General features: G+C 37.2%; 1 protein-coding gene across 5 annotated transcripts in view; it reads left to right on the top strand.

The window, feature by feature from the left end:
- DCLK2 (doublecortin like kinase 2) overlaps nt 1-24,089 on the top strand; it is a 94,751-nt gene that overhangs the window by 39,484 nt on the left and 31,178 nt on the right. For 3 of the 5 annotated variants that reach the window (XR_012775616.1, XM_075500927.1, XM_075500929.1), the window contains exons 3-6: nt 9,206-9,308; nt 11,770-11,871; nt 13,210-13,260; nt 17,049-17,143. Coding sequence is in view for 3 of the 5 variants with exons in the window: in XM_075500927.1 (XP_075357042.1) it covers nt 9,206-9,308; nt 11,770-11,871; nt 13,210-13,260; nt 17,049-17,143 (351 nt within the window). In the remaining 2 variants the exon portion in view is untranslated. The remainder of the gene's footprint in view (nt 1-9,205; nt 9,309-11,769; nt 11,872-13,209; nt 13,261-17,048; nt 17,144-24,089) is intronic. The other 2 variants (XR_012775617.1, XM_075500928.1) reach the window with 1 other exon arrangement.

Here is a 24,089-nt window from a genome sequence, read left to right as displayed (position 1 = left end):
CTCTTGTTGAAGTAGTGAATAATACTGCGGGAAAGGTTGTTCTGGGGTGTTTTGTGTTACAGAGATAGACAGGTGAGTTGTACAGTGTGATTCAAAATGATTCAAAGTTCCCAGAATGTTAGTCCTTTTCAACTGTAATTATCTGATATCTAAATAGCTGCACATAATCAGTGCAATACTTGAAGTATGATTTTGCAGGAAGAGATCAGTTTTGCCCTTTGGAAAAACTGGTGAATGGACCTTGCCAGAAAGTCCTACAGTACTGGAAAGATTTAAGAAATAGATATGTGTAGGAACTCACTTGAACTTGTGCATATTTCTACAGCTTATTTTTTGTCATTTCCATTGCAGTGAGGATGATCTATTTGAATTGCACCCAAATGCGATCTTCCATTTCCATGTGTGTTCATTTTCCGAATTAAACTTCGAGATGTTAAAAAATATATGCAAAAAGCTGTTTAAAATTGAAATAAAACTAAAATGTGATACGTGCTCTATTCTGTCATCTGTTCCCAATAGCTGTATGGCTGTATGAGTTGTAGTGACCTGACTAGTCTGTTTATGCAGTTTTTCTGCATTGTCATACTGTATTAAGCATTTCCTGCCAGACTTTTTCTGTTTACAAGGCAGCAGGCAAAGATTTAACATTTCTGTTTTCTTTCTTACTCTTTAGATTCCCTGTGGGACAAAAGAGTTTGTCTCCTCCTTTTCCACTGCTGTTCCTCATCATGGAGTATCAGTGAAAGGAGGTTCATTTTCTAATGATGACTGTAATAATGTGACACAGCCATTGATTAAATAGTCATTTAGGAAGCTGGCCTAGAAGGATTATTCTCATTTTGGTCTTTGTTTCAATATATTATTTTTTCCCCTAAATAGGCTAACAAGCTGCCTTTATCCAAGGCAGGCAAATTCAACATTTACAAATTTTTAAAACCAGAAAACTTGGGTTTTCTCTCACTGTTTACTGAATTTAATAAACTTGAAGGAAAAGACAAAAGGGTGCCAGATGCCAAACCTCAAATGGTAAATCAGACAATGTCTTGTGGAAGTTCTGACCTAGAAATCAGATTTGTTATGTAGTTTTATTGTAGTGTCCAGCACAGCTGGGGAGGCCCATAGACCTTTCACAAGCTGTGGTTGTGCATAGCTTCATGAACGTGAATAACTCCACTGACTGCAGTGGAACTGCTCTCAAGCCTAAAGCTAACCAACTGCATGGGTTAAAAACTGCATGGGTTCGTAGAGTGAGACCAAAAAACAGGTGAACTACTTGAATTAGCTATAGAGAAAAAGGACCATCAACATGTTTTCACAAACAGATTAACTGAGACTGTTAGAAAGGTCTTAGAGCCTCTGAGTAAATTGCAAACAAACAAACAAACCAACCAACCTCACTTTTAAAAAGTTTCTTTTTTTGCCAAGAAATATAGGAAATTAATATAAAGGAAAATCACATTCTTTAAAATCTGAAGTAAATTTGCTGGTCAAGATGCGCAGTCATATAATAAAATCAGGTAATGAATTTTTAAATTTTGTAACACAGTTGATACTTTTGCATTCTTTTGCATGATCTGATCTCTGTTACTGTATTTCATGTTTTAGTTGCAGTCAAAATAATTGTGCATCTGAGCCTCAGAAATTAAGAGGTATTTGATCTAATTCCCATTATTTTTAGAGCACAAAGGAGATTTTTTTTTTTTCCTGGTCTGCTAATGACCTTATGGAAGTTGACTGTTGGGGAAATTACTATGATGCATTGCATAGTCCTCAGAGCTACAGTCAGTAGGAAAGATGTCTAGAGTCTATCAAGCTTATGGTTATATGTCCTCAAGCTTTAGGACTCCCCAGTCTACCCTATAGCTGTTTTGGGCAGATGTGCCCAGTCTTAGTAGTGTTTGAGCTTTTTCAAGCATTGCTTCAGGTGTTAGTAGCTTGCTTACCCTTCTTTTGGTGTTGTGTAATTTTGTTTAATTTGGGAACTCCCAAAACGATTCTGTAGTAGAGCTGTCACAGAGAACGTAATCTGGTGAGGAACAGAAGTTCTTGCAAGTGTCAGGTGCTTCTTCTCTATACCAGCAGGAATCTTATCACTTGACCTGATTTTCTAGGTTTACTATGTATCTGATATCGCAGTGTTTTTTGTTGCTGTTCTTGTCTACAATGTGGACTTCCATATTTGCCTGGCTCTTGACCAGTTTCTTTTTTGCCTGCTTCCAAATCACTTAGCATAGTTGCCTTCGACACTTTGTCATTTCTACTGAACGAATAGGTTGTTAATTAAAAACAATACTGGCAATTACAGTATTTTTTTTAAAGGGCATGTCAGGGGCTCATTGGTTTGACTTTTCTCTGTATTTCTACTTCCTGGGTATATTCTAGCTACCCATCTGGCTATGCTCTCACTGTTTACTGAAGACATGTCAGGAAATGTGACTCAGTATAACCAGGCAAGTAGCTGCCTTAAGCTACTGCTGAACCTCTTTTGTGCCGGTCTTGGCTTCAGTCATGAAGGGTATTGATGGCTTAGTAAGTAGTTAAGAATATTGGTTAAACACGTACACGCCCTTTCCCTTGGTCAAGTTTTTCTGTGAAAGTGCAGAGACCAAGAGGAAGTTCCAAGGTAAGAAAATCTGTGTTAAAAATCACAGTACTCGGTAGGAAAGGGTGGGAATGCCCTTTTTACCTTCCTTTTTGAGTTCCTGAGGCTGCCCAGGGGAAGCTCTTCCTTTTGAAGGTTAAGCCTGCCCCTGTTGGTGATGGAACTGAAAAACAGACAACTGACCTGTTTCTGCAAGAGTGCTTTCCTTATGTTTTTCACTTTAGGACATGGATAAACCCTTGAACTGTAAGACTGACAGCTTCAAAAACACTGCAAGAATTTTAATGAGACTGTTTGTATGACAGTGAAGAGGAAGTGGCAGCGCTAACTTTACTTGAAAAGGGGTGAAAAAGTGGAGATTACAAATATGACCTGACTGGCAAAATAGACAAATATTTGACTTTTGCTTATTCAGAAATAAAGGTTGATGCAAGGGGCAAAGGGCAAAACTGTCAGGACAGCATAGTTGTAATCTATCCCAGTCAAAGAAGAGTAGCATTTCCCAGCAGAAATGTGGAGACCCCTCACACTGAAGGCAGTAGCAGGGAGGCTGTATCTAGATTTGTCATGCTGACATTTAACAAATTATTAGCATTTTTTTTCAGCAATTCATGGAAGAAAACTCCCTGCATTTCTTTAAGAATTTCAGCCTCAAATGCCTGTCACTACTGCTGAGCTGAAAACACGTACACAAATCCAGCTGTTACTGTGCATGCCAGTTTTCCTAGTTTTCCTTTTGCCATGTATGTTATGTGCTTCCTTTTTTAAATATTTACACCATATCCTGTTTTCTTGAAGTCAGTAGATATAAATATTTCTTCCATTGTTAAATACAAATAAACTTGCATATCTTTTGCTGTTTTGATGTTTTACTTTCATTTTCAGCTGACGTAGGGAATTTCTCATCCAGAGAAGCTTTCCCCAGACACAGGGTGTGGCTCTTCAGACTTAAACTGTACAGTCCTGGTGCTGCTTACTTAAATTGAATCAGCCATACTAAATTGAGCCGAACTATTTGCCTTTGCAGCTCTTCCTTCTACATTTAGAATGAAGCATATTTGTAGAGCTGGAATAAATACAATATATCCAGGGAGCACCTGGCTGGAGGGTGTTGATACATGGTTATAGAACTCTCTTTAGTGCTAAAGATTTGAGAGGAATTGAATTCTTTAGTAATTTTTCAGGTGTTCATAAAACCTCCACAGTGTCAGTGTCTCAAATTTTTTTTAGGTTTTTTTTTTTTTTTTTCCCTCTGGAGGTTGGAGGACAAAAATCTTGTGGATAAAGGGTTGTGTATATCATTCAATTTTTTTTATTTCTAACTTCATCATAAGGGACAATTATTAAATACCTGTTGAATTCTGTCTATAAAAGATCGATCATTATTCATGTTTCTTCTGGTTGGAATGTATCTTCTGCTTGTTAGATTCAGAGGTCGGAGTAGGGGTTGGTGTAAATTACATTTCTAGGCCTGTGTGATGGTAATGGGAAAGGGATTTCTGTATGGATCACAATTTGTATATACTAGAAAGTCCAGTAGTTTGAGCTGACTGAAGAAATATTTCTTTGGAAAGAGCAGACTTCCTTGGTTATAAATATTTGTCAGAAATATAAACCTATTTTAAAAGGTAAATATGATGGGTGTGTGTGACATTAAAACACTGCACTAGTAGACAGCAGGGGATCAGGGAACTGATTTTTCAAATAGATGTGTTTCTCTCCCTTCCCTTTCAATACCTCATTTTCATATTTTGAGTTGCATTTTTGCCCATTCCTATGAGTTTGTGCTTCATTTTTTCTGCTTGTAAACCACATTTTTGTGCTTTCAGCTGTGTGATTTTGAAGTGCTTTTACCATTAATGGTCTTGCAAACTACTGTTAGTCATGCCACTTCTGTAAGATATTGCATATTTAGTAATATGTACCTCTGTTAGAAAGGTCTTTGTGTTTTTCAAAAAACTTCATCCATTCAGTGTCCCAAGATTTCCTCGGGGAGAGGAGTTTTATGAGAGAAGGCTGGTTTTTTTTAACAAGCAATTCAAGTTTTGGATCATTGAGCCTCTTGCATACTTGTTTGGGTTTCTTGCAATTGAAGCCAAATACAATTTAAATCCTGGTGCTGCCGCTTGAATTATGTTGTCCTCTGATCTTTAGTCTAATGGTGAGCACAGCCTTTTTGAGCCCATCAGGAAGCAGTGATGCCCAGTGTCATTTGCACATCGTCTCAGAAAGCTATGGTGAGAATGCAAGTGAATGGGTTCTGTTGAAACAGACACACAATAATGCTGTGGGTGACCCTACTAAAAAAGCAAATGTAATGTTGACTTCCAGTTATATTTATTCTGAGACTTCTTGCATAACATTTTTGCTTTGCCCTGTTCCCTTGTATTCCCGCTTGTAATTCTAAGCCCTTAGAAGTATTTTTAAAGGACTGAGTACAAGTCCAATCCAGTCCTATCCAAATATGCACTTATCTGCTGTGTATAGTGACATATTTTGAACAAAAGCAGTGCAGCAAGACAACCTGATAGCAGTTTGAGCTGTCAGAGGAGCACCAATAAGTCACTTCTTGTTCTAAATAAAGAGAAGGCAGTGGCATTACCAGCAGAACATAGGCAATGTTTGGCTAGGAAAGGGTGTTGTATTTAGAAATAAATTGGGTTTAACACATTTTAAACATGTTAATTGAAGCATCCAGAGTTAAAAGATAACATTTTTCTAAAGTGTTCCTAAAGCAGTTTTTCAAAATATATTTCACTTTTCTATGTGGGGGGAAAAAAAACCCAAGAATTCAAGGAAGCATGAAACTCCTTTGGTGTAAGCCTTTGTAGTGTTGGCTATAATGATAAACCCTAAAAACTTCCTTGTGCAGCTCTGTATATGCCTTCCATTAAAAAAATCAGGTTTAAAATGGAATTTTTTTTTCGTGTGGAAAAATCATGTTCATCTTGTTCTTTTAAAAGAGTGTTATCTGTGTAATTAACGCCACAGACAGGAGAGAGATGTTCTGATTGAGCTTTACTGCAAGGCCACCAATGGAAAGCATACATTCTAAGTACTTGTGTAGGGTTTTTGTGGATGTAAACTAGGGAGTGGCCAGATCTGAATCTCAAAAATGACCTAATGACTGTGATTTTAAAAAAGCTCTCAACACTATTGAAAATCAGATCTCATTTTGGTGCTTAACCTCTTCAAGGTGTCTAAAGCTTTTCACATTTTCAACTTCATGCATAGAAGCTCACAGCATCAGGAGTAGCAAGAGAGTTGTTACTTGAATTAATGACTACATGTTTGACTATTTTTGCTATGGTACACTTATATGCAGCTTTGCTAATACCATCTTCCTTTGAAAGGCTTTTTAGGAAATATTTTGAAGGACAAAACAGTTCTTTTAGCACCAAGTGCAGCAAAACAAAGAATGGGTAAAACAGAGTATAGACGCTTAGTGGAAAGAGAAACAGCATTTGTTGTACACTAGTTTGACAAACCAAATTTTGATCCCTAACTTATTGGAATGACTGACATGCTGTTCATATGCACAAGTTCTACTGCTAATGACACTCTAAAAAAAAATTTTTTTCAAAATTTTTTTGTTTTTAAATTTCTAAACTGATTGAATCCTGCTCAAAGCTATAAAAAAATTCTGTATGATCTAAGTATAGATATTCTTTGGAGTGGAATTGTGTGCTTTGCAAGTTAGACCACAGTGGACCTGCAGCATTCAAAATCCCATGCAAACAATTTATTAACTTCAGCTTTCCCTTAATAGTTTTTTGCACACTAAGTGAGCAAAACCCTGTTGTTATTAATTGCAGCATATACATTAATTTTAATTCTATAGGAAATGAAGACTGTTTATTTTAGCATCTGTTTGCACCTTGGGAGCTGCTCCTTTGACTTTATTATGATAAAGGCCTAGAAAAATAACCATTAGATCGTACTTTTAGGAAAACAGAAGATTTCCATGAACTTGGTTTTAAAAATACTTCCCTCACCTCATAATCACAGAATCGTATAGGTTGGAAAAGACCTTTAAGATCATCGAGTCCAACCGTAATGTGTGGTTGTTTGGGATTGGTAAGTTCTAGCAGATCTTTATGTCTTGTTGAATACACTTTTTCAATATTTTTTTTTTCTTGTATATTTCATGTGTAGCCAGTCCTGACTATTTGTAGGGAGAAGGATGACTTCCAGTATTCACTGCTGGAATATAGTGAGCATCTATGTAAAACTTTCTCATACTTGCATTTATCTGGCTTCCAGTTATAAGTGTAGTTTAGTATCTTTTACAGTAAGCTAAGGTCTCTCTTGGTCTGTGACTGACAGGTGGAAGTCACCCAGGTCAGGTACGCATTGTGTGAGCAGACTGAGAGACTGGCATTAGCCTGAGCTCCAAGATGGAGGTGCTGTTGCTCCACCTCCAGCAGTTTATCTGATCACTGGCACTCTATTTACTGCTGTGTATTCTTGCCTGGGGAAACGCTATATACATGAACATGTGGGAAAGCACCTATGGAAATTAATACCTTTCTTAAAGTTCTTTATTCCCCTCCCCAATAGGCATTTACAAAGGATTTTAAGGTGCATTTCTAAGGGTACTCCTGTCATCTTTTATGCACAGATCTGACCCTTCCTTTTGTAGAATTGCTCTGCAGACAACAAAAGGATGATGCTGCATGCAGTTACATCCTTGTGTACTTCCCAGAGTCTCACATAAGACCTGCCATTCTCTCCTCTCTTACTCTCAGCTCAGATGTTAGGCTGGATGGGTTAAGGAGTGAGGGGGAGGCTTTGAATCAGAACAGAAAGATTAATTTTAGGCTCTGCTAAACCACAGCATTTAACTCTGACCTGCCCGAAACAGCACTGCAAGGGCACTGGGGGCATGAGTAGAGCAGTGGTGGGTGGGCAGAGCTTGTGGAAATGACACCTGGTTTTGGGGGCTTTGGGTGTGAACTTGTGCCTCACAGAACATCTCTGCCCATGTCCAGCAATGCTACTGGGGTAAGTGTTCTGAAAGCTTTCTCACAGCTTTTCCTGTAGTGATGGCTTTGGGTTGGTTGCTCAGTTCCTGAAATCTGTGGAAATGATAATGAGTCCTCTTGCTAATAGAGTTATTAAGTAGAGAGGAATAAATCCCATGTTAGGAAAACTTCTCTTAAATTTGTACGGCCTTTCGAATCCAGTTATTACTGCCTCTTCAGTTAACTAGAAGCAGCAGTTCCAAGTACAGCTGAAAATATCTCTCGTCAATGAGAGCAGATTGTCATTGCAATGGTAAGATAACAATAAAAGGATTTTGGTGACGGCCAGAGTCCTTTGCTGCATAACACAGTGACACACATGCTGGATACTGCATGTGGCATTGTAGTGAGGATCTTGCTGTAAGGGCACCGGCTGTTATTCCTGGGTTAACTGCCATGACAACTGCGCTGCTGGTGAATGCCCTGTGTGGGTGTTCTTGCAGAGAGCTGAGGGTCATTGATATTCTGAGTGTTTCTCAGAATACTGCAAGCAGTAGAGACCCCTTCCTGTAGTTCTGCCAACGCTTACTATTATCACAGTGGGTAAAATATGCAAATGGTGTTGACAGGTATTTGGGAAGCAAAAAAGCTAGTTTCCCTAAAAGCAGTTTTTTGTTTTACTTCTTTAATTACATGGATTTACCAAATCGTTCTAACTTTCTTAGCTTCTACAGAGCTTTTATTCCCAGATCTCATTTGGGTGTGCAATGTTGAATAGGGAAACGATCACACAGTAAAATTTCAATCTGTTTACATTTTAAAAATAGCATGCTATCTGCAAACACTTTTTTTCTTACAAGGGAGCTAGAGTGAGTTCAGTGGGATTTCTTGTTGTGGCATTTTTGGTTTTAATTGCTTTTAAAGCAGACAATTGCTCCTTCACAAGCTGACTTTTATTGACTTTTGAGGAGTGAGGTTTTTTTGAGGTCTTTGGTTTTGTGTTTTTAAAGAATGTCTAAAACATTTTTCTTCCTGATATTCCCATCCTTCTTGAAATACATTGTAACATCATTACCGGGACAATTAAGAGCAGACAGAGCTGCAAAGGGCATGGAAGGGACTCTATATTTCTTTTTTTCTTGAATATGGAATACCTTTTAATGAAAGGGGGAATTAATTTTTTTTTAACAGGACATTAAAACATGGAAACTAAATGCCTCAGAACATAAAAAAATAAATTTGTAGATGCGATCATTTTAACTCGACAGATTTTCCCATAAGCAATTAATGTAAGAATACAAGAAGCGTTGATATTTGAATAGTGTTTATAGCTGGTCTTGTCAAAGTCATCAGCATGCGTGTGCATTTAAAGGCAAAAATACAGGTGTTAAATGTAAAAGAAGGTGTTTTTGGAGGTGAGGGGCAGTCATATTTTACATTCTTGACCCTGAGGTTTCCTGCGCTACTGGGAGAGCTGAAGTACTTGAGAACTGGAGTGTTTCTATCATTGTGAAAGAACATTATGGTATCACTGTGAAAAAGCAAAACACAAACTTATTAATTGTTACTGACTAACTGAAGATTTAGTATTTGAAAGTACTGCATTTGTTTATTTTGCTTGGTATATTTTGCTGTCAAGGTGACATGCTTGCAGGACTTCTTTGGAGATGATGATGTCTTCATTGCATGCGGGCCTGAGAAATACCGGTATGCTCAGGATGACTTCGTGTTGGATCATAGCGGTAAGACTGTATATCCTAAACCCACCAAAATAGTCAACTTCATTGAGAAATCTTCCCCCTCCCTCCCACCCCATTCAATCCTCAAGAGTTGTGTGATTCAGGAAAATATACATGGGAATATATTTTCCTATGGATTAAAAAGTTTTTCCAAACCATCATCTGGATTCTGTAAGTCTGTTAAAATGCACTAACAAACCTGATCTATTTTCTTGGAAAACATACCCTCTCCCTAAAGTTACATGGAAAGCGGCATTGAACTTTAAAAGGTTCAGTCATGGATCTAATGGATGTAAAATCTGTTAAAAATGTTCACTTTTGACATCTGTGACTATAAGATGATTTCCATATTGCTGTCTTCATGAGATTTTTGCAAAATCACATATGTAACCACGCTCATTTCAGGTCTTGAATTGTCCTGCTAGACGATTCACACATTCCAGTCTTGTCTGCTATAGGCCTGTTTATATTGTGAGGTTATAGGGGGTGTTGGGTGGGGAAGGAGGTCAGACAAACTGGGACTTTGTGCCCATGCTGTCTGCCATTGACAAGATCATGAATTTAACTTGTTTATGAAAGTTGTTTTTCTATAAAGAGAAAATTTATAATGTAAGTTCAAGGAAAAAGCTCTTTCCTCTACCAGGGAGTTTTAGAATTGACTTGGAACATCAAATCATATATATGTTGGTTTTTTCTCCATGTTCATAGAAGCTTAGAATGGTTTGGGTTGGAATGGACCATTAAAGGGCATCTAGTCCAACTCTCCTGCAATGAGCAGGGACATCTTCAACTACATCAGGTTGCTGAGAGCCCCGTCCAACCTGACCGTTAATTGTTTCCAGGGATGGGGCATCTACCACCTGTCTGGGCAACCTGTTCCAGTGTTTCACTACCCTTATCATAAAAAATTTCTTCCTTATATCTAGTCTGAATCTACCCTTTTTTAGTTTAAAACCATTACCCTTTGTCCTATTGCTACAGGTCCTACTAGACATGTTTTTTCTATCTATATTGGTTCAGCTGTAGAATCACCCTGATTTTCTTTTATGAAAAAATTAATCTGTGGTAAAGAAAACTTGCCCTGGCAACAATTGTCAGATTATTTGAGGAGAGCTTTAGGTTGTGAATAAGAGGGTTTTTTTTCCTTTGCTCTCAGGTAACTGAAAGCAAAAGCACCTTACCTTCTGTTTTTCTAAGTTTTACAAACGCCGTTAATTTAATTACAAAATCTTCGGTTACATCAAGAAGTATAGCTATATATCTAACCACTGGTCCATACATTGGGATGGAGGGAGTATTCAGCTGGCTCCTATTCTGTTGTTATTGCCAGCGTGCGTGCTACTTTTCCAGAACTGCCTGATTACGTTGATTCAGCTAGTGTGGAGGTGACAAGAAGGGTATTTTTTTTAACATAGTTTTAGACTAACTAAGATACGATTCTATTCTTATGCAGGAGTGGAAGAGCAGCATGGTTGTATTAACTCACACTGCAAATCCCAGTCTGGGCAAAATCATAATTTCCCTTGCAGATTTTAAGGCTGTAAGTTTGCTTTTCCCATTACACCATGCACAGACTAATTGGGCTCATTTCCTTTCTGAGAACCCAGTGATGGAGGGGTTTTTTCTCCCTTTGTCTCTTCAGCTTTGGTGGTCCCTGCTTTCTCTAATAACTCTGGAGGTCTTAATGGAGAACAGCAGGTTAGGTACAGAGTGGAACATGACTTGACTGGCAAGGCATGCAGCCCTACTTACTATTTTTGATGGTGATGCGGCATCATAATGATGGCATTGATATTGTAGTGATGAATAACAGGGACAAAATTAGGACAGAAATTTATATAATTGCATTGGGAATGATTTGCAGTGGATGCTAACTATAGGAATTAAAATGTTTCCAAAATGTCCATGTATGTATGCCTATTGATTCCTTTCCCATTTAGGTTGTCCTTTATTTAATGATATATATCTGATGGTAAATGGCAGTAATCTTTGTCTCAGACTTTTGGAAACAATAGACATTTTTCACCTCTTTAAAAACTGGTCAGAACGTCAGTTTATTGCAAAAGAAGGTAAATGGGGCTTGCTGTGCAGTTGCCCTATATGAAGCTACCATTACAGCATGCAGGATTTACTGAATTATCAGAAGAACCTTGGCATCAGCTGACTTCTTTACTCTTTCAGCTTTACGTAGGTACAAACTTGAATTACAGTAATAATCCAGCTTCAAGACATGAAGAAGTATTACATGCAGAATGTTACATACGGTGTTTGAGTAGCTCAAATATGTTTGTATGGTATGTAGGTTAAAGTTCTAAGATGCTCTTATAAATTTGTTTCATTCAGGTGGGCGAGCATGTTTAGAAAATACTGATGTTCATTTTCTGGATAATAAACAGTAACAGTAGTGTTTGGAGGAAGCCTGTCCATTGAACTGTTGTCAAAACTCTATCTGCTTGCTTTGTAGAATGCCGTGTTATGAAGTCCTCTTATTCACGATCATCTGGCATGAGGTACACTGGGTCCAAAAGTCCAGGACCTTCACGTCGAAGCAAATCACCTGCCTCAGGTACTACTTCTAGGAAAGAGCTGAACACGTAAAATACATGAAAGTTAGAAGTTGTTTAGTGGGGTGAAAAAACTGTTGGCTCTGTCTGAAATACAAGTGCCATGCTTTGTTTCCTGAGGGAAAAAATGTTTTTTCAGTTTGTATCATAGAGACAATACTGATTTATAATAAAATTTGCATTTATTTTTGAATCCTGAGAAGAAATGTGGTTTCTGCTTTTTAATTAAGAGGCACAAAAAGTTTCAGTTTATGAACATTGGAATAATTTGTGCTAATTGTACGCTTGGGATATGCTTTCAGCATGGCACTTGATTTTCTTGAAGACTATTAACTACAGGATGGTGATGTGGTTAAATTCATGTTCATTGAACTAGAGTATACACCTAAGTGTTCTGAATTTGAAAGGTTTCTCCTATATAAGCCTAATATTGTTGGAAATACTGGATTTTGCAGTTTCAAGTAATTTTAGGAGATGTTCTGGAATGTTATTGCCCATTAACAGAGAAATTGTTTTTCTTCTTCTTGTGCTTCCTGTAATTTCACAGAAAGGTTCACATAGCGGTTTTGCCAGCAGTTTGGGTGAACACCATATGTTCCAACCATTGAGTCTTCTATGCAAATAAATAGAAGGGAGAAACTTGGCTTTTTCCTTTTTTTACCTCTGCATTTAATTTCTAAATACAATAAAACTTAATTAATTTTTTCCCCTCAGACCTGGAGAAGTAGCCCTGAAATAAAACCATTGAATATGTAAATATACGATGCTCTGTTTTGAATGTAACTATACATGTAAGCTCCAGTGTGTGTATTCAAAACTGCAACATGTTCCATATTCTCATTTCCATATCAATATTTGTTTTGCTTAACTGATGCTGGTTAAAGTAATTTTATGTCTTTGGGTTCTTTCAAAGTGGAATATTTATCATCTTTTTATAAAGGTTGAATATTTAACTGAAAAGCTTCAAAGAAGGGTCACAGTAACAACAAAGAAAAACGTAGTATGAAGGGCAAGTTTCACAACTGATCTACATTAATGCAATCCTGTTAACTCCAATGAGATCACATGGGATATCTATCAACAGTGAATTTTATGCAAAATATTTAGAAATCAGTGCTGTCATTTCCTTACTTATTTCTACTTGGACACCCCTTTGGTTAGGTTAATTTGAAGAATTTATCCAAAGTACCTGGTATTTATCCTTCTATTTACTTGTCTTTTTTTCTCATGTAGTCTTTACTTATCTTTATTTAACCTTCTTCCTTTCATGCATGTTCAGAGCTGTTTAATAACTTCTTTCCTTAATGTCTTTTTCCTTTGTGTCAAATATATGAGTACAGTAAAGAGGGGTGGCCACTACTCCAGTGCTTATTCTTCAGCAAAATCCCCAGGTGAGCCATTACTATTATGGCTGTATATCACTAGTGTGTCTCCTCCCTCTCCATTTACCTGTATTCTTTTTGCTGTATTTGTGAATATTTTCAAGCTTTGAAACACACATTTTGCATTTGTTGAACCAGAGACATAATGGGTGTAGGGTTTTTTTTGAAGTAGATCGTTTGAATGAAATAATATAAGTGATGCTTTATAGTTGGACATCTGCTAATGGTGTCCAAATTAGATTTGTAAAGGTATAATTTGACTACATGTAGAGGAGCATTCTGAGGAGGAATACGTTTCTATGTGTATTCTAAAGCTTATTATAATAGAAAATTTCAGCCAGCGCAAAAAGATAGGGTAAGAGTTGCTGAAAAAAGCAGTGCAAAACTACATGTCATAGTTTTTCATTTTATTTGCAGTTTCCTACCTTCCTTTGTTTTCTTGTGTTATTTCAGCCTATGTTCACCATAGAAACCTCTTTGAACCTTCAGTTCAAATTGAAAGTATCTCTAAAACAAGTAACATGCATTTTCATTAGCAAATAAGTTGAGACTTTGGACCATACTAGAAGTTAACAATTTAAAAGGTATTCATAGGTTCTTCAATTTTGAACATTCCAATATGCTAAAGAATTATAGCCTAATATGTACTTAAAGAATGACAGGGAAGATTTTTTTTTTTTAATATTCAGGCAGATATACATGTCAAAAGAAGCCTCAAAAGAACTTATACTTAGAAAATAGATACGAAAGGTAAGTTTTGCATATACATGCAATAATCAGCAAATCAATAGCAGCTGATAAGTTTGTGCCAACAATGAATATAGATTGCTTGTGTGTTTTTTGAGTAAAAAAAAAAAAAAAAAAAAAAGTACTGCTGTCTGAAATAGCAGTGTTGTGGTTGAACCCCAGCCGGTGACTAAGCACCACACAGCTGCTTGCTCTCCTCCCCCTCCCCCCCCAGTAGGGTGGGGGAAGAATTGGAAGGGTAAAAGTGAGAAAACTCGTGGGTTGAGATAAGAACAGTTTAATAATGGGACTATAATAATAATAATAAATCGTAATGAAAATGAAAATAACAAAGAGAGAGAAATAAAACCCAAGAAAGATAAGTGATGCAAACAAAAATAATTGCTCACCACCAACCGACCGATGCCCAGCCAGTCCCCGAGCAGCGGCCCCCCCACCAACTTTCCACCTAGTTTTATTGCTGAGCGTCATATGGTATGGAATATCCCTTTGGTCAGTTGGGGTCAGCTGTCCTAGCTTTTTGTGCACCCCCAGCCTACTCGCTGGCAGGGCGGTGTGAGGAGCAGAAAAGGTCTTGAGACTGTGTAAGCACTGCTCAGCAATAATGAAAACATCCATGTGTTATCAACACTGTTTCCAGCACAAATCCAAAACATAGCCCCATACTAGCTACTATGAAGAAAATTAACTCTACCCCAGCCAAAACCAGCACAAGCAGTTGGCTGACTCCCTCTGGATGCAAATTTTTTACATCTACACACGGCCAGTTCCAGCTTTTACTGTTGTTGCAGTTGTGTACCAACTCATGTGCACTGGATCTCAGAAGACATTGGCAAAGCTGTACCTAGAAACAGCTCTTTTAAGTAGGATCCTCAGCAGAACGTACCATGTGTTGTAGAATCATAGAAGGATAAAACTGGGAAGAGACCTCTGGACATCATCTAGTCACACCCCTGGCTAGAACACCACCCTTGTCTACCAAGCGCATTTAAGATATTAGCAAAGAGCTAGAGTACTGTCAGTGTAGGCTGGGATGTTCTTCCTTAGACAGTTAGGAGAGGGAATAAGATTATGTTAACCAGCTGATTTCACAGGTATAGTTTAGTGGTTCTGTTCATGCTTAAAAGGATGGTAGTGACTTAGAGACAGATAAGGATATCTTGTAGTGTAGGCCTCAATGGTCATGTTCAGGAAGTAGTGACCTTTCTGTGAGCTGTATAAAAAGAATTTGTGAATAAACAAAAATTTTTCCTCCTGAAGTAATAGCTGGTCATTTGGAAGCAAGTTCTTCTACTGAAGTATCTTATTTTTGCTCATGAACTTTACAGCTCCGTATTTTTTCTAATGGCTAGAGCAAATTGTGTATGTGAGAAGTGGAAAACAGTAAGATAGCATTCACTAGCCCTTTTCATCATCATACTTGCAAATTCTTTATAAAACAAGGATGCATTGATATGCCAGGTTTCAAGAAGGTTATCTAAAACAAAGTGATGAAAAGAAGTCTGCAGGAGGGATGTATACTCCTAAATACTTTTAGCTTCTTAAAAAACACTTAAATAATTCGCCTGTTGTTCTTACAGGCAACCCTTGTTAAAGTCAAGACAAAAATATCCTAAACATACTGAATACTTTTAGTAGGAAAGACTAAGCTCTTAGTCCTGTAACAGATCTGGGAATGTAAATCCAAGTTATCAGACTTCAAGATAGACTTATTCTGTAGCTAAATGCTAATTAGTTATATCTTAACATCATGCATCAGAGAAAGAGATTTTTGTGAAAAACAGGGATTTGTAGAAGTTGCAGTACAGTCAGCCTGACCTACTGGCAGATGGACTGCCCAGGTTGTAAAAATAGTACTTGGAAGGCATCTTCAGCACTCGGAGAATGTTAGGGTACTAGGTTAATAGACACTTGTAAAATGAATCTAATAGCGGTGGTTAAGAAGCGATGCATAACCCATGACAGACCTCTGAATGTGTAAAAGGGTATGTCCTGGTGTAACTGCTATTTACTTTGAAGCTAAGTTTCTATTTGCTAGGGGTGCTTTTTTCTTTCTGAAAAAATAATTCTTCACCATGAATCAGCTATGAAACCTTTTTAGCTCTTAAATTTCTGCCTAGTATTTTCCTCTCCCAGGAAAAATGAGGTTCAGCTAGAGAGGAAATAATGTCGCGTCATATAATGTTGCATCATATTTGTGTATGATGAACAGTGTGCTATTCTGTCTGCTAATGAAATTCATCAGTTTGTTTTTTTCAGAAAAATACAAGGACTGACCTAAGTTATATTCAAGTCAACAGAGGTATAACAGATCAGGCCTCTCTGTAAAACTGGACTTAAAATGAATGAACTCTTGAAGTCGAGAGGGAGGATATTGTATGTTTTCACAGACCCTTAAACTTCTTGGAAGTTCAGATATAACCTACTAGCTTTTACCTTGTTTGGGTTTTTTTTCCCCTAAATAAATATTTTTCTGAACTACTGCTTGAGTTCTTTAACATCCAAACAGCTCATACTTCTTGTTTGTTTGTTTTATTTGTTTTTCTTAGGAAAAACAAATAAAACCACTTGTGTTCTGTGAAACATTCTACCTACAAAGTAAGGCGTTGATCCGAAAAGGAGAGATGGAGGGTCAAATGTCTTTGTGAACACTTTCTCTCTCACTCATTTCTCTCTCACTATTTTTTGTGAGATAAAATGATACAATTTTTTGTGACAATAAATGGTATAATTTAAAAAGGCTGTGGCTATTATTTGCCCAAAGCTCTTGCACTGGCAAAGGACAGAATAGGCCTTTTTATCTCTAGAATGACAATGCAATATTTGTGTGTCTTCTTGATCGCATATCCAGCCATATGAGTTTTGGGGGTGCAGTTGTGTGGCATGCAAGCGTATAATTTATTCCTAATTGCTGAGGAGTCTGTTTTGGTCTTTGTATGCAGACTTGAGTGATAACTTGTCAGAGAGGTATGTTATGTTTAAAAGCAAGTTAGGTTTTTTACTTTTATTCATCTTTTCTTTCATTTGTTTGGTTTTATTGCTTTGGCCAGTTAATGGAACCCCAAGCAGTCAATTATCCACCCCAAAATCTACAAAGTCCTCCAGTTCTTCACCAACAAGCCCAGGCAGCTTTCGTGGACTCAAGGTAAGTGCAAGAACCATCAAAAACCCTAAATTCCATTATTCATTGAATGATGTATTACAGTGATGCTGAAGAAGAAAAAAGGAAAAAAATAATAAAAAAAGAGGTATAATTCTATAGGGTAGCCTTGCTAGTATGATTTTTGAGTTGAAGTGGAGAAGAGATCCGAAGTAAGATTTTTGTATTTTGTCTTTGGTTGGCAGGATGGAACTCTCAGCTTAGGAAAGGCGAAGGATGATGGTGGCTTGAATATGCCAATTTGCCCTCCAAATTTTCCATTGTTTCATGGACTGCAGAAACCCCCCAAGTAATTTATATTCCCTCTGCCTATATAAATGTAGTATCCTCTTTTGGATACCTTATAGTTTTGTAGTATTGCCCAGAATTTCATCTGAAGCACCCTTCTTCATCAGTGGCACACAATTTCACCCCTTAATGCAGTCTCCTGCCTGAAAGCATGAGGCGTTCCTTTGGGAGCAGCCTGATGTCTGACAGATTTTTCTCTGTGTTGCACCAAGAGAATTCTCTTCCTCTCCCACTTAAAAATTGGTAGCATTTACAGTTCTTAGAGGCTGTTCTGTGCCTTTTGCTCAGTAAAATAAAAGGAACAGTCTGGAGCACAGTTGAGCATCTTACTGCTGCATATGTGCAGCTGTCCTCTCAAGGAGAATTTTCTTATGAAATCATCAATTGCAGCCTTTCTGGGAGCACACTGGATGGCTCACACTGATTATTCTGATCAAGTAATAGCTCCCATTAGTGAACACAACAGTTGTGAAGAGGCTGCATAATTCTGTGGAAAACTCTTTTCTCAATTAAGAGACTGGGTAAAGGACGTGATTTGAATAGTATTTAGATTTGGGTTTTGACATGCTAATTGTTACCAAGTCTTTGTCTGTTTTGCAAGGAGTATGGCACTGGTTTCTTCCAGGCTTCTGTGATAATTCTGAGAAAAGATTTTGATTTATTTGTTTAATTCTAATATATTTTTAGATGTTTGGTTCATTGAGGCAATTTAGTGTTCATCTCTGCCTTTATGTTGTTGAGCTGTACCATCCCATAGCTTTTCTTTGTCCAAAGCAACGTAGATTGGCCATTCCCGTATAAAGCATTTTCAAGAGCAGTAATAGTTCTGACATTGAAAATTAGAACTGTATGTCTTAAAATTTGTCTGGACCGCTCTGCTATAGAACTTACAGTAGAGGACACCAAAATCATTGGACTTGAGGCTCTCAGCTGGTCTGCACTATATTTAACAAATGCTCTTTTGTCTTCCTTTAATGAAATTACAAGTTTAGAAACTAGAAAATTTGCTTCATTTTTTTCCCCACGCTGTCCTGTCTGCTTGTAGCTGATTAAAGCTCCATTAAGATAGAGATAATTCTGATAGTAACAGGCAATTTTCAGTAAAGTGGACATGTCCTCTTTCCCCTTCACTGTCAATTTCACTGAAGTAGGCTGTTGTACTTTTTCATTTTGGAATTTAATTGATGCTGGATACTAATGGGTTTTTGTGTCAAATAATTCATCCCTATATGACCAAAGAAATCAACAAAAACAAATTAATCATCTCAGACTTGTCATGTTACTGAAGTAGTGACTACCTCTTGTTTTATCCCGTTAGGATGCATCTGTTCAGTAGGAGGATCCCAGCTGTGCTCCTGAGACTAAAGATAGGGAAAGTTATCTCATGAATCTCAGGATAAATTCCAAAAGGATCAAGTGCACTGTGCAGTGACCCTTGTTTCTTGATTATGTTCGAGTAGTAATGACTGTTTTGGTGAAGTATCAACATAAAACCAGTAACAGGAAGGCATGGTTTTATGCAAAACCAGATTCTTTTAAGAAACCCATTATTATTTTTGTAGGATTGATCTTGGCCAGTCTGATGAGGAAAACAGAGGGAAAGCAGGAACAAATTTTATTATTTTGAGATTACTGCTTTTCCCTGTTGTTAAATAATTCCTTGTTGCTACGACTGCACCGCTGCACAGACAAGTAGTCTGGCTTCCTGCACTTCTATAAAGAAGGTGCCATGACTACAGCTGAATGAAAATGTAAGTATAAATACCATGGCAGACAGTGAAAGAATAAAGTATATTTCTGAGTTTTCTGGCTTTGGAAATGCAATATTCTGGCTGATTTGTTGATATATGTTTATTTTTGTAGAGCATGAAACAGCAACACTTAATAATGGTTTTATATAAGCTTGGGACAGCAGGAAAAGGGAATAAATCAGGGTTGATGTTTCTGTTTCCTGTAAAGAGCAAGACCATTGGGGCAGCTGCAGATGAACTGTACTTTAAAAACTGTGTTGTTTGGAAAGCCAGAGCAAAATAAAATATTTGACTATAAATTAGAATTTGGCTAAGCTTTTTGAAGTTTGACAATCAATGTAGAGCTTAAGTGATAATGCTAGTCATCAAGGCAATAAACTTGTAAAAGATCCTGATTGCAACAGCAATTTTTTCTCAGTCTCAGACATTGAGTCTCATATTCTCCAAATGCCACTTTTCCTTTAAAGTGAAGTCTTTTCAGTCCCTAAGGATTCCTTCTGCTTCACAACACTTTATAAGCAGAAGTGGTACGCTCAGGCATTGAGCGTTTCCTTGCAGGAAACTCTCCTTGTGAACAGCTTATCTTTAAAGAGAAGGGCTTTCATTCTGTTCTTTTTAGCTCTTCCAGCGAGAGTGCCCTTGTGCTATTAATTGTTCGTATATATAGTAAGCCAGTTTGCTGTCTAACATGCCAATCTTGAGTTAGAAGTGTTTTAAAAAAATTGTACTGGAGTCTAAGATTATATTGAAGTAAGGAATTTATGCTATGGCTTAAGAATAGTAAACACTACAGAATTTTCCCACAGCCCCAAATAAATGCCTTTATTCCAGTAAGTGACAAATATGGATACCATGCACTGAATTACAGGCTACTATGTATTCTTATTAAAGTTCTTTATTTTTAACACCACAATTTTAGCCTGTAACTAAGCATTTCACTTGCAGACGGTTTGTTTCAAGGTAAAGATTTAGATATAAAAGTTAACAAGTATGGGCATGAAGTAAATGACTACTCTGTATGATATTCTTTTTTGAGCAAGTGTGCTGAGTTTCTTAGTTTTCTACTAACTTCTCCATAGAGATTAAAACTAGTGGATGGATTAAGAAATAATCGTAATAGTGCATTAGGTGGCATAGGACAACTGACTGAGAGGAGTCCTTTTGCTGTTCTGTAGGCAGGTGACAGCTGAAAGGTTTAACCTTTTTATTTGGTTCTAAGTGTGCATTTATAGATACCTAGATATGCAATCTGTTAGGAGTACTTTGACTCTTAGCTCTTGCAGTACATCTGTTACTGTGCGCACTTCGTACCATAAAAATCATTCAGAGGCTAGATTAAATACGAGATTTTGAAAAGTGGTGTTGTAACTTCCTTATGCTTACTTGGATGTGTTTTGTTGTCCCCTCTTGAAATTAAGTACCACAAAGTCTTGTCATCTCTTTAAAAAGAAAATAAAATTGTACAAATAAAGAAGCTTTACAGTTCAGGCCTTTTTTAAGATCCCAATTATGCCAAACAGTATTGTGTTTGAATTTGTCTCAGCATTACCTTTTCGATTGATTGACCAGATGACCAAAGTGAAAGGTCATTAAAACCTGATCCAACAAATAACTTAAGTACTTGCTTAACTTTAAGCTATTGAGTAGTCCCTTTTACTTCAATGAGGATTTTAATGTACTTAAAGTTAAACATGTGCTTAGGTGATTTGAAGGATCAGTGCCTATCTTCATCAAGGTTTTAATCTGTTCAGTTTTGTACACATGTGCTTCTGTTAGCAGTTACATGTTAAGAATATTTACATGCAATTATCCAACCTAGTGACGCAGGTGCAATAGCAGTTCTTAGAGGAACTCTTTAACTGCTGCCTTTGAATTTACAATTCAGCATCTTTCTTGCTCATACAGTGGATAAAAAAAGTTGGCTAATTTGTGCTGGTAGGGAAACCGAGGTATTGCACTCAGTGTCAAGTTCATTCACTGTTGTCATCAGTTTGCTAAATGCTTTATGTAATGTGATGCAACTCAAAATCTCTTTAGAAAAAGGGTAAATCTTTATGTGGTTCTTCTGTGTTTCCAGAGCAGTGCAACAAAATGCATGACGTTATATATATATGCCATACCATGTATGCTCAAACTAATGGTAGCAAAATCACTACATTCTAATTGGCTATTGTATTGTTACAACTAGCTTCTCAGTATAGTTGGGTTACTAGCAGTATTTAAGTATAGCTTAAAAAATACGAAGTTTCTGTCTTACAGATTCTGTTACTATTAAGCATTATAATAACAGATACTAACAACATCTCACTGGAAATACTGATTATATAAATAACATTTCATTTATGTTTGGAATATCTTCTAGCCCTTTCTTACTGTGGCCTTTCAGGATGAATTACAGCGACGCTATAAAAGTGTCCCCAGATTTCAGAGAATAGTTCTGCAAACAGTTAATTCACCATTTCACTAAAATATTCATAGTCCACAGTTAGATTCATCACCAATTTGAATGTTTTCTTAAAGACAGAGGAAGCTTCTTTGAGAATATCAAGGAGTTTTTCTGAAGGTATGAGAGTTCACATTATCTTCTTAGCCTTCAGATGAAAGATTACCACAGCAATGCCCAATCAGAACTCAAGGAAAAGTTAACAATATTAGACATACTTTTCCTAAGTTTGGCTAGATGCACTTTGAGGATATTACAGGATGAAAATAGTAACAATAATGTTTGTGTAGGGGTCCCATATTTCTGTCTGGAATTTTCCAGACACAAGGGGGTGGGTGTGCGTACATACGTCTACATGTGTACCATACAGTTCAGAGTCTCTTCAGCACATTATGAATGTGCTGGAGGACAAGGGCAGCGCATTTACTGCATCTTAGACATACTGTGAAGATGCTGAGCAACCATAGGAGGTCTGCCTGAAGTTGAAGAAGCACTTGCACAAATGTGTACAGGACAATGTACACAGGACCTTTGTATGCCTAGCAGCCTGATGGCAAAAGTCCTTCATTTCTATCCAGACAGGCAGGAAGGACAGACACAGGAAACCTTTAGATGGGTGCTGTAGAACACACTACCCCACGTAGCTGCCAAGAAGTTAGGTATTTCCTTCAATATGAAAAAAAGCCCCCAATGTTTCTGCAAACATTCATGTCATGGGCAGTTAATCTAATCCTGAGTGCAAAGGTTTGTCAACTATGGTACCATTCCACTTCAAGAGAAAATATAGGTTTATATCTATGGATCCTTCCTCACACTCTCATGAGACAAAAAATAAAATCCCACCAGATGTGTAGTTATCTGGGATTACTTTCTTATGTCCCTGCACATTTCTATTTTAAATACAAGCACTATGTTTACATTTTTTCAGATATATGGTAGCATTTTGACTGAAAAGATTTACTAAAAATGTTTGCTACTGGACCAGTAGATGTAGCTTGATTAAAATGACTGTCAAGCTGCTGTTTCTTCATTCCCAAATCACTGACTTATGCTCTGATCCAGGTTTTAAGGGAATCTTGGGCCAGCCCCTCACTGCTACTTATACATCACCTTGCATTTGCATACCCATTTCAGTTCATGCTCTTGGACTCTATGACAGTTTAAAGGCTTTTATGTTTTTTGTTTGATTTTTTTTTTTGGTGCTTTCAATTTCTTATCATTAACTTAAAAGTAGAGAACCCAATACACACAGTATCTGGCAGGATGCAGCTGTCTGGCACATCATACATTGGTTAACAGATAGTTAAAAGAAAAAAAAATCCTACAGTACAAGGTATAAAATAGAGTTTTTAATGGGTTGGATATTAGTAGGGGTGAAAGGAAGAATGCTAAATACCTGTTCCTTAGTTACTATGTTGAGGTGTAATAAGCAAGTTGGGTACTAAATTAGGTGTGTCAAACTTATGGATATGACAGATCTAATGTGAGTGTTTCTCACAAAACCACGTCATGTTGGTAAACCTGGTGACGTAAGTCACAGTCAGTCTGTATAAAATAGTATAAAATATAGAGAAATGTGTTTAGATATTTTTGTGAACCTGGAAAAATGGTTATTCTACAGAAAATAGTTTAGCATGTGAAGAAAACAAAACAGTTGGGCAGGATTTTTTCAGCTCAGTTCCTTTTGTAACTTTTTACAGCATCTTTAATTAATCTGTAAAATGATACGCAACTAGCTTTGAGAACTGTGTGTTCACCAAAATATTCTCAGTATCTCTAGCAACTATGTTGTATTGTGGATTTGGCTCTGGATGTGCTGTTGAAACACAAATTACCTGCAGGGAGACAACTTGAGGGAAGTAAAAGCAATAATTGTTATATTCTGTATTGCATAATGTTTAAATGCAACAGGAGTGACTGTCAGCATAAGATGTTCTTGGCCAGTAGCATCCACATTCTGAGGTGATGGTTTTATTTGAAGGGCTGGATAGCTGTTGCTGCTCTAAATTATTCTGTGAGCTTTTAAAAAGAAAGAATCAAATTCTGCCTCAGGTCTGAGTTTTCTAGGACTTGCATGTGTACGTGAGAGGGTGGATTTAAGACCTGTGCACTCTGAATTTATCATGTGTAAGGGGAACAGTATTGGAAGAGAGCAGTAGTGCTGTGTGGACTAGAATACACGAGGAGGAATTGTTGCAAAACCTAATCTGTGGTGTGATTGAAGATGCCATCCATATTCACTAGTGTAGTATCAAAGCAACATGCATCCTTTTCTCCTTACTACTTCAGGAATGGCTAGTGAACCAGTCAAGTCTACTTGCACATCCAAAATCTTTACTTCACCTTCAAAATACCTGCAGCTGTTGGGATACCAACAGTACAAGATACTCTAAATGTTGCATGTCACTGGGCAGCTAAATTATTAGAAAATTACTTTAATAATAAAAAT

The sequence above is a fragment of the Mycteria americana genome, chromosome 4 (assembly GCF_035582795.1).
Source record: "Mycteria americana isolate JAX WOST 10 ecotype Jacksonville Zoo and Gardens chromosome 4, USCA_MyAme_1.0, whole genome shotgun sequence".
NCBI classification, from domain to species: domain Eukaryota; kingdom Metazoa; phylum Chordata; class Aves; order Ciconiiformes; family Ciconiidae; genus Mycteria; species Mycteria americana.
This window is presented reverse-complemented; position numbering and strand designations above follow the sequence as displayed.